We start from the raw sequence: 12,169 nt of genomic DNA on the forward strand, positions 1-12,169 counted from the left end.
TAAAAAGAATAAACACAACAAAACTTTAGATTAACAACGAGTAAAATCTAGGCAATTGGTAGTGTTCCAGTACTTATCACCCTTATTGAGATTTGTCTTTAGAGTACCCACCATGTTTACAGTAAACTGATTTTGGCCCACAAGAGAATTTCTGTGTTCTAACCTGGCATTGTCCCCAAGTGTTGGGAACACATCTACCTCTAGCTCAGTAATATATTAAGAAAACCAAAGTTATAGCTCAGCATCAAGTTTACCCAGTATGATCATGCACCCTAGTTTCCAGTAAGGAGTCTCCTTTACACTGAAATGCTAAGCCTCTGCCTTATGATCCCAGTTTTATGAAAGGATCTACACCCAGGATCCTGATATGGTTTCCTACTCAGTATCCTAATTCCAGGACGAGGGTTCAAACCTGCCTTCCACAGCCTTCCTCAATTTTCTGCTTCCTCCTGGCTGAATCCTCAGATTCTTTGTTCTTCATTCATGTTGGGACACCAACCTGCTTCCCAATACTAGGCCTTGCTTTACAGTCTCCTTGTAGAACTCCTACCTAACATTAGGTTCCATCAGTTTGCTAAACAGATCTATTTGACATTTATTGCTAACTTCCCAGATTTCCTCATACTACCATGTGCTTACATCCTAATGGTCCTATCTAAAATCATTTAGAATGGTCCTCACCCACTACCAAAAGACTCCAGAGCAAAAAATGCCTGTTTTTAACTGAAAAACTCCAACCAATATACCACCTTAACTGAGGTCTCAAAGAATTGCCATAAAGTTTCAAGAAATATGAACTCAATAAAACTCAATCTTTTTAACGTTTTTTTTTTAACGTTTATTTATTTTTGAGAGAGAGAGACAGAGTGTGAGCCAGGGAGGGGCAGAGAGAGAGGGAGACACAGAATCCAAAGCAGGCTCCAGGCTCTGAGCTGTCAGTACAGAGCCCGACGCGGGGCTTGAACTCACGAGCTGTGAGATCATGACCTGAGCCCAAGTTGGACGCTTAACTGACTGTGCCACCCAGGCGCCCCAATAAAACTCAATCTTAAAAACATGTAAAATGAAAACACATAAGGAAACAGGAATTCACAAATGAGAACGACGTTAGGTACTGGCCTCAAAATGAAGATTAAACATGAAGACATTAATTATCCAGAATGCAACATGAAAGAAAAAGTGTTTTAAAAAAATGTCAAACAAAGGTTAAGAGACATAAGAGGTTTAAAAAAAAAAAAAAAAAGGCCAACATTTATCTAGAGGGAGATGTAGAAGAAGACGATAAAAAGCAATGGTAGAAATAATTATCTGAGAGATAATGGGAGATTATTATTTTCCCAGAGGACTAAAAAGACACTAATTCCTGGTGCCTAAAGAAACACAAAAAAAACTGTAAGTCTGGAATAGCATTTTTAAAAAATGTTTATTTTTGAGAGAGACAGAGGACAAATGAGGGAGGGGCAGAGAGAGAGAGAGAGGGAGGGAGGGAGAGAGGGAGTGAGGGAGAGAGACAGAATCCACAAGCAGGCTCCAGGCTCTGAGCCGTCAGCACAGAGTTCAATGCAGGGCTCGATCTCATGAACTGTGAGATGGTGACCTGAGCTGAAGTCAGACACATAACCGACTGAAGCCACCCAGGAGCCCCTGGAATAGCATTTTTTAAGAACAAGATGACATAAAGATACTTCTAGGCAAAATAAAATAAAGATTAACGAAGGATTTTTTTTAATGGTGTCAGACACTCAATATCACTAATCATCAGGGAAATGCAAATCAAAACCACAGTGAGATATCCTTTCATACTGGTCAGACTGGCTACTATCAAAATGACAAAAAATAACAACTGCTGGCAAGGATATGGGAAAAAGGGAACCCTGGCACACTGCTGGTGGGACTGTAAACTGACATGGTCACTATGGAAAGCACTGGGAGGTTCTTCAAAAATTTAAAAACAGGGGCGCCTGGGTGGCTCAGTCAGTTAAGTGTCCGACTTCGGCTCAGGTCACGATCTCACGATCCGGGAGTTCGAGCCCCGCGTCGGGCTCTGGGCTGATGGCTCAGAGCCTGGAGCCTGCTTCCGATTCTGTGTCTCCCTCTCTCTGCCCCTCCCCCGTTCATGCTCTGTCTCTCTCTGTCCCAAAAATAAATAAACGTTTAAAAAAAAAAAAATTTAAAAACAGAACTACTGTATGATTCAGCAATTCTACTGGTGGATATTTATCTAAAGAAAAGGAAAACAAAATTCACAGTATGTTCACTGTAGCATTATTTACAATAACCAAGATATAGTAACAACCTAAGTGTCCACTGACTGATGAATAAAGATGTGGTATATATGATACAATACAATATTACCCAGCCATTAAAAAAAAAAAAAATGAAATCCTGCCATTTGTGATAACATGATTGAACTTAGAGGGTATTATGCTAAGTAAAATAAACCAGACAAAGACAAATATAGCATGATTTCATTTAAATGTGGAATCTAAAAAACAAATGAACAAACAAAACAGACACAGATTTATAGGAAAAAAACTGTTGATTATCAGATGGGAGGGCTTGGGGAGTGGGCAAAATAGGTGAAGGGGATTAAGAGGTACAAACTTCCAGTTCTAAAATAAGTAAGTCAAGGGGACGTGATGTACAGCATAAAAATATAGTAAAAAATATTATGATAATTCTGTATGGTAACTAGACTTATTGAGTTCACAATGCATAAAAATAATGGATCACTGATATATACCTGAAACAGGATATTGTTTGTTAATTATTCTTCAATAAAAAAATGGTGCCAGATACTCAAATGAAAAATATGAATAATCCATAATTCCTACATACAGAAAAAATTTTTTCCACATAAATACTCACATACAAAAATCAAAGCTATAAAATTTTCTTAAATGAGATACTCTTTTTTTTTTTTTTAAGATGATTTCTTTCTTTTGAGAGAGTATGCGTACGTGTCGGGGAGGTGCAAAGAGACAGGGAGAGAGAAAATCCCAAGCAGGCTCCGAGCTGTCAGCGCAGAGCCCAATGCAGGGCTTGGCCTCACAAGCCGGGAGATCATGACCTGAGCCAAAATCAAAAGTCGGATGCTTAACCAACTGAGCCACTCAGACACCCCTTAAATAAGATACTCTTAAATGATATAATAAAAATTAAAGATCACTAAGTTTGACTACTACAGTTAGAACATCTATATGAAAAGATAACATGAAAAGAGTAATAAGAGAAGTCACAAATATAAAGATGGATATAAAAACATATTGGAGAAGCAGTATCTAAAATTAAATAAAAAAACTCTTACAAAAATCAATAAAAGATCAACACCATAAGAGACAACTGTTCAAAAATCTTGAAGAGACATTTCAGGAGAGAAAACCTAAATGGCCACTGAAAAATGGCCACACTGAAAAAATGTTCATTCTCATCACGTTCAATGAAAGCTATTGTTCCGTCATTTCTTTAAAGGTAATTTATCTTTTCTCTCTATACTTCTAGGGCTTAACCCCTCACATGAGCACAAAGAGAATCCCACAAGACAGCTTTCTAGCAGCCGTGTGTACAGCAACAAAAATCTGGTAACTATCCAAGCCAGAGTATACTGAAGAATTGGTGGTAAATGCAAGCAACCGAACACTCTACAACAGAGGCACACCCAAAGCCATTCGGCAACAGTGCTGAGTAAAAACACCAAGTTATAAAAGTATAAAAGTAATTATGGAATAATTTAAACAAAATTCAAAAATATAAACAACAATCCATTACTCAGGAACACACATATGTACAAAACTAGAGAAGAAAAGCTAACGTAAAGTTCAGGGCAATGGTTCCTTTGGTAGCAGGAGGGCAGGGGACTGCGTATACGGAGGCCTATCAGAGTTCAGTGGGCAGTGGGGACATGGGCGTCCACTTTATGATTCTTTTGATACTTAAAATATACTTTACAATTTTTGCGTGTGTCTATAGGATGATTAGTTTTATATGTCAAACTTGATTAGACTACAGTACCCAGTTATTTAACCAGACAATAACCTCGGTTTCGTTGTGTAGATACAGTTAACATCCATAACATCCATGATCTTTTGGCTAAGATCAAGTGTAAATAAAAGAGACCACATTTGATAATATGGTAGGCTGCATCTGATCAGCTGAAATGCCGTAAGAGTATAAAAACTGAAGGTTTCCCAGAGAAGAAATTCTGCTTCAAGACTGCAGCTTCAATTCCTGCCTGAGGTTTCTAGGCTGTCCACCTGCCCTACAATCAATTTCACACTTGCCAGCCCCTTCCCCCAACCATCGGAGCCAATTGCTTAATCTTCTTTATACATTTTACATACGTGTATATTTATTCTGTCTCTCCAGAGAACCCTAACGGACACAGTCTACTAAACAAGTAAAAGACCTGCAAGTTTTGTAACAGACGGAATACAGAAGGCAGAGTCAGAATAGAGGGATTTAAAAGACAGTGTGAGCCAAAAAAAAAATTATGAATTTACAGCTTGGGATGAAAGAAACTACTGTCAAAAATAACTTAAAAGTCTAAGAGTCTGAACTGGAATTAAATGATTACTCGAGGAGGAAGGTAACAACGAGCTTGACAGGCAGAATTTGGTGGTTTTGAGTGGAACATGCAAAGCCCATAAAAACACTAACAAAAATACCAGAAAAGAAAAAAACAAATTCAGAATGTATGGAGAAAAGACATGAATTTCTGCTAGCTAAAACCCAATATTTATCAAACATATCACAGAGAAGGTTTTCAGAAATTTTATGACATTGCCACAGATCACATTTTGAAAGCTAGCTCTGCCACCTAGTGCCACAGAACGTTAGAATACAACTGCTTCCAGGTGCGCAAGGAAATTACGGAGGCATTCCAATCTATAGCAGTTACAATTTTAAAATAATTACGATAACTTAAAATTGTAAAAATGGCATTCTCATTTGAGTCCACCTTCATTCAGACATGAGGTAAGTTATGAATTTATTCTAAGAATGGTGAAGATGTGGCTACAATTATACCACCTTTTAGTGAACTTACCATAAATTTAGAGTTGTCAGTTTTAAGGAAATATTAGTATCCTCTTGTGGACATGCCTTGTTCACCCTCCTCTCTGAATTCTGACCATCCTTGAAATCCATGTTCCTTTTCTCTTGCTGCATTCATTATCTATGCCCCACAATAACTACTCAATTAACATGTTTGGTTAACATCCTCTTTATACTATTCCTTTAAAAATAAAGTCTTATTCTCCACAGGGTTGGCAGTGATAGATTTCAAAAACAAATAATCGATATACATTTTCCTACTTAATCCTATAAGGCTTTCTCAATTACCTGCAGAAGAGTCCAGTATTTTGTAAATACTATACTTCACCATAATCTGATCTCTGCCTACTTATCCAGTCAAATAAGTAATATATTCCAGCTACTCTAAGACAGGGAGGGGAGAGCTAAAGGGAGGAAGACAGGAAGAATAAAGAAAAGGCAAAGAAAACAGGCATCCAATCGAAAGAGTCAACATATTAATCAACAGGTCTTATTTTCCAGGGTCAATAAATAGTAAATAGTCACGGGCAAATAGTCACTCACAATGCTGCAGGGTCAATAAATAGTAAATAGTGACGGGCAAATAGTCACTCACAATGCTGAATGGCTGGACTCAAAAATAAAAATACAAGCCTTTCTTACCTTAGCAGTTTTAATATAGTGGCTCAAAACTTCTGCTCTAATTTTTAATGTCTGAGCATGAAGAATTTCTCTAACAACCCAAAAGCTTACCTGCAAATAAAAATTAAAAGGAGTTGAATGGCAAGATTCTTTACTCACAAGGATCAAATTAATGACAAGAGCTACTTGGTGAATGACCTATAGCTGGTTAAAAGACAATACTTTTTTTTCTCCTTCCGGCTCCCCGCCAGGATATAACCAGTCTTCAAATGTTGCATACATTTCATATATACATGATATGTATGTGCATAGAGATATACATGTGTATATGTGTATGCTTATACACACACACACACACACACATACACAAACATGACTACGAGTTTTGATTTGTAAAAGCAAAATAAATTTTGAAGGAGTTAATAAAACTGGTTTTATTGCATTATTACAACAAGAACACTATACAAATAAATGTAATTTTATTCTGAAACATCATGGCAGAATTAGATAAGCTCTAAGATCAGACATTATAAACTATGCTACTTAGGGCAAGTTTTTCTGTGGCTGTGTAATCCCACATTGCCATTTATTTACATTATGAAATAATACCATAAAGAAAAGTCATTCTAAAATTAAACTAAGATTATATTTTTAAAATCATGTAATGCTTTCTAATTCAATAAACCACCTTTGCAATTTCTTTTAAAAACCATTTATCAGAAGGCAGGCTAAATCTAAATTACTAAAATGCTCTATGTACTCTGATGAAAATAGTTTGCTTCTCATAAATATAACATATTTTTAATTCATTTACTATGAAAATAAAATCAAGGCACTCTCAGTTGGCTTGAACTTACACAAATCGAAATACAAGGTGTATTAGCAAGAAATGATAGTGCAAAACATAGTGCCACTGCCTCACATTTCTTATCCCTGTTTTAGTGAGAAACATTTCAGATTTTACTTGCAACTTTCATCTATAAACTGTCAAAATGTACATATTTTGTATATATTTTACAAATGTATATGTAAATATAAAATGTATGTATTTTATAAACCCATATTCATATTTGTTACTATATCTGGGCTACTAATGACAATAAGTATCCCCATTCTGATAAAGTACACTTCTAAAATATATCAAAAGCTATACTTTATTTTGTCAACAACCTTGGCAAATATCACCTGTGAATTTAAACTGAACTGCATGATTACTGACTTTATTAAATTTAATGCTAGGCAAATTTTTTTTTCATTTTTTTTTTTAACATTTATTTATTTTTGAGACAGAGAGAGACAAAGCATGAGCAGGGGAGGGTCAGAGACAGAGGGAGACACAGAATCCGAAACAGGCTCCAGGCTCTGAGCTGTCAGCCCAGAGCCCGATGCGGGGCTCGAACTCACGGACCACGAGATCATGACCTGAGCCGAAGTCGGAAGCCCAACTGACTGAGCCACCCAGGCGCCCCAACGCTAGGCAAATTTTAAGACAAAATGCCATCATGATTTTAAAACATGGCCAAAAGGTCTCTGTCATTCTGTCATTGAAAGTTGGGGTCTATGTCACCTGTCATGTCATCTGGACAGGCTTGTGACTGCTTTAATGAACAGAAGATTAACAAAATTGATGCTAACTTCCAGAAGATGGTCATAAAAGAAAGCCTCTGCCTTGACTGCCAGAACATTCTCTCTGAGGTTCCTGAGCTACTGTGTAAGAAGTCCAACTTCTGTCCATGCTGGACAGGCTAAGTGCAGGTGCTCCCCAGTTGACAATCCCAGACAAAGCCAACCATACCCCAGAATACTGATCCAGAATGACCCACACAAAGATACAGTTCAATAAAATTACTGGGAAAAAATCTTTTGGCCATTGAGACAAAAAGATAAAGTGATTTTTAAGGAAAAGAAAATGTAATTATCACCGGACTTATCAACAGTAACACTTGTCAGAAAAAAAAAATGGAGTAATATATCAAAAATCATCAAGGAAAGAAAATTGTACACAGAAGACAGGCACATTTGCCAGCATGTAAGAATTCAGGAATTACTATTCTCACGAGCCCTTCCTGAGTACTGTAATGGATAACAAGCTATAGGCAATCAACATGCCTTGATAATCAGGATTCTGTGAGTAGAAGAAAGAACATGCGGACGCAATACAGAAGAGTTGGGAAAAAACCTCTATAGTCGGTTCTGAATTTGAATTACAAGTATCTATACGAACTCATGAGATATTTTATCTTTAAACAGTTGTTTGTCTATGTGTGTGTGGACAACATATAGAAATCTTAGCTACCTCTGCTGAAAAAGGCATAGAAAATAGCAATGAGCATTCCTAGCATTCAAGTCCATTTCCCCCTGTAAGAAACCAGGACTTATTAAAGAACGTTGATTCTAGATACAGGGAGGGGATGGGAGCAGGTAATGGACAAAATGAACCTGAAATATCTTTGCATACCAGATGGCAAGGAAACTATTAAAGACTGTTAGAATCATGACAAAGGACATGAAAGTGGCTCAGCTGGTTAAGCATAAGACTCTTGATTTCAGTTTAGGTCATGATCTCATGGGTTTGTGAGTTGGAGCCCTGCGTCTGGCTCTGTGCTGACTGTGTGGAGCCTGCTCGGGATTCTCCCTCTCTTTCTGCCCCTCCCCCTGCTCTAACTCTGTCTCTCTCAAAATAAACAAACTTAACAATATACTTTTTTAAAAAGGTAATAACTGCAATGGGTTGAAACACATCATATATGATGTTTTAATTTGTAAGTTCACAATGGTACTTAAAAAAACTACTTGGTCACTGTTCGAGGAAGACAGAACACCAATTCACTATCTTCAAAACAACTAAATAATGGGAAAGAATTGAACATTTATCCTTCCTTGCTTATAGGAAATGGATCTCTGGGTAAGCAAATACCAGATGAGGGAAAATGTCTCTTTATAAAAGCATTCCAACTAATAAATGAAAAAGAATGAAATGTGAATTAACCTTAACATTTTTTTAATGTATGTTTATTTTTGAGGGGGGTGGGCAGGGAGAGAGGGAGACAGAGAATCCAAAGCAGGCCCCAGGCTCTGAGCTGTCAGCAAGGAGCCAATGCAAGGCACAAACTGTGAAATATGACCTGAGCCTGAGTTGGACGCTTAACCAACTGAGCCATCCAGGCGTCCCAGCCTTTTAACAACTTCAGTTAATTAATGGATCTAGACACAGCTGCTAAAATCCTGAAAAAGACAACCAGATATTATGTGCCTCCTGATGAAAAAGAAGAAAAACCACAAACACAACACATATTCTTGCCAAAGGCACTGAACCCAACTGAATCCTTGGAACCAGCAATAACACCCAGAAAACATAATATATTACACTGTATAGATGCAATCTAGATTGTGGGAGACTCAAAATTAGGTCAAAATGCCTAGGTGCCTCCACAGGTAAATGATAAGGAAAAGAAAAGGAGAAAATGCCAATTAAAAAGTCTTAAAATTTAACAAATTTTAAAAATTGGCAAGGGTAAATAGTTGTGTCTGGGGACACATTTAGGTGATAAAACTATAAAAAGACACACAAGAAAGTGAGTATGATAAAAGGACAGTGATTATTCCTGGAGGAAGAAAGGGTGTGACTGGGCTGAGGTACATGTAGGAGTTTCTAAAGTTCAAGTTTTATTTTTGGTCCGGGTGATGTTACAAGGATATTTGACAATAGTTTATTGAACCATGTATTTGTTTTGTGGGTTTTTTGTATCCACATTTTAATTTACAGTAAGTTATGAGTAAGAAAATAAATGAGTAAGAAATACAAGAATAATAAAAATGACCAGGGAGATTTTAAAATGACAGAACTTGTGGGGCGCCTGGGTGGCTCAGTCGGTTAAGTGGCCAACTTCGGCTCAGGTCATGATCTCGCGGTCCGTGAGCTCGAGCCCCACATCAGGCTCTGTGCTGACAGCTCAGAGCCTGGAGCCTGTTTCGGATTCTGTGTCTCCCTCTCTCTGACCCTCCCCCGTTCATGCTCTGTCTCAAAAATAAATGAACGTTAAAAAAAAAAAAATTAAAAAAAAAAAAGAAAAAAGAAAATGACAGAACTTGTGAAAATGAAAAAACAAAAGAAAAGTGAAATTAAAATTAGTAAGAGCTAGAATGAAAAGGTCCGTGGAGATAATGATCTTTGTTTTTCCTGTTCACTAATATATTCCAAACACTGAGAACAGCACCCAGGACACAGTGAAGCTTAATAAACATTTACTGAATAAAAATGAAATCCGAATCATTTCATATCAATTAGGTTGCAAAGTCTGATGATACCAACTGTTGACAAAGATGAGAGTAACGGAAGTTCTTGTACTCTGCTGGTGGGAATGCAAAATCAGTACAATCATTAAAAAAAAAAAGACACCATCTTTTATAGGTAAACATGCATACATTCTCTCTGACAAAAATTTTATATCTAAACACACATTTTTCTAACCAATTACAGTGGGTTTTTTTAACCCACTTTAATGTATCAATTTAGTAAGTCTAAGTAGCAATGTTACTACTTTATTAAGCAGAAAAGATCAAAGAACATATCTAATACAAATAAATATTATTTCAGAATACTTCTGTTTCAGCTGTGTGTCTACACTGAATCACAATGTAAAATATTTTATCTTATCGTGGGTCACCATCAAAAAAGTGTGAAAGCCACTGCCTAGAGAAACTAGTATACATAAGTACCAAGACTCAGAATATTCCTAGCATCATTCTTCATAATAGCAAAAAATTTGGAAACATATCTCATGGTCATCCTCAAAAGAATGATAAATTCATTTTGATATATTCATACAATGAAATGCTAGAAAACAGTGAAAAATCAATGAATTAGAGCCAAATACATCACCATGGCATCAGAGAAACACAAAGTGAAAAAAAGCCAACCATAAAAAAATATATATATAGTCTGATGATACATTTTATGAGGATGAAAAACAAGATTATACAACATGCTGTTTCAGGATACAAACATTTCCGATGAATCTATAAAAGAATTACAAGAAGAGTTTAAAAAACTTTTAAAAACCTGCCCAAAAAACCAAAACCCAAATTTTCAGATAATGGTTATCCTTAAGAGAGGGTACAGGGAAGAATATGTAAAATGTTTAAAGAGTTTGGGTAATATTCTAGCTCCTAGCTTAGGTGGTTAATTCAAAATCATTTATTAGAATGCTTTTTAATACACATTCATCACATGAACTTGCCATTTCTGTAGGCTAACAATGGTTGAACATCAGCAGTTTCACATGATTCAAACAAATATTTAACACATTCTTTGAAATGTACCAAATATTTCATAAAAAAGTAAATCCTAGAAAACATTTATTCATAGGATATTTTTAACTGTAGTTGCTTTATTCAGTTTTATAATCATATAGAAGTGTTATAAAAACCTTATATTTGCAGCCAAAAATATGTTAAGCTTCAAGATAGTTTTCTCAACTGTTTACATGGAACACTTCAAATGTATACTGAACAGAAGATAATAATGAAGTCCCTGATGTATAGCAACCAGTTTCAACAATTACCAAGTTATGGCCAAACTTTTTCACCTCTACCCCTCCCTTCCCCTCAAATGCCCCAGGAATACTGTGAAGAAAATCATAGATAATATATAACTACATCTATAAATTTTACTTTCAGAAAGTAGAGTCTTTTTTATCAAACATAACCCATTATCATGATCATTCTTAAAAGCATTAACTTCTAATTATCAGTCGTATTTCCAATTATCTAAAGATAATGTCTAAAACAAATTTAAACAACCCTTCCCCAATAAAAAAGAAAACAAAAACAAGAACCTCCACTGGCCAGAAGGCATGCCCCCAAGTTGTCAGAGGAATATCCAATATAGAATGATGATTAAAATTATGACATAGTTCAATCACAGGAGATCACAGAGATACTAAAAATGTTTTCAACATACAATGATATAGGAACATTTAATGGTATGCCATGACAATAAGGCTATAAATTACATGCACATGATTTCTATTAAATTAAGAAAAAATAAAGAATGAAGAAAAGGATATATGCTGAAATGTTAACAACAGTCATGTCCAGGTATTTGTTTTCCCCTCAGCTTTTTATACATTTCTACGTTTTTTCAATTTCCCTGCAATACATATTATTATTTTGATAATCAATAGAAAGCATAATTGAAATTTTTTTTTTAATGTTTTTATTTATTTTTGAAGGGGAGAGAGAGAGAGTGAGACAGAGCATGAGCGGGGGAGGAGCAGAGAGAGAGGGAGACACAGAATTCAAAGCAGGCTCCAGGCTCTAAGCTGTCAGCATAGAGCCCGATGTGGGGCTTGAACTCATGAACTGTGAGCCGAAGTCGGACGCTTAACTGACTGAGCCACCCAGGCGCCCCAGAAAGCATAATTTTTAATGGGATGGGAGAGAGTTCCATTTCTGGTAATGTGGAGTAGCTGGTATCTTTGGGAATGCTCATCTG

At 36.2% G+C, this 12,169-nt stretch overlaps 1 protein-coding gene across 6 annotated transcripts in view; it reads right to left on the bottom strand.

The window, feature by feature from the left end:
• The window catches only part of RALGPS2 (Ral GEF with PH domain and SH3 binding motif 2), a 170,167-nt gene that overhangs the window by 92,495 nt on the left and 65,503 nt on the right, over nt 1–12,169 (bottom strand). For all 6 annotated transcript variants that reach the window (XM_086694699.1, XM_086694697.1, XM_086694698.1 and 3 more), the window contains one exon: nt 5,695–5,784. In XM_086694699.1, the coding sequence (XP_086550825.1) occupies nt 5,695–5,784 (90 nt within the window). The remainder of the gene's footprint in view (nt 1–5,694; nt 5,785–12,169) is intronic.

Source organism: Puma concolor, chromosome E4 (genome assembly GCF_028749965.1).
Source record: "Puma concolor isolate L17-30 chromosome E4, mPumCon1.1.hap2, whole genome shotgun sequence".
Classification (NCBI taxonomy): domain Eukaryota; kingdom Metazoa; phylum Chordata; class Mammalia; order Carnivora; family Felidae; genus Puma; species Puma concolor.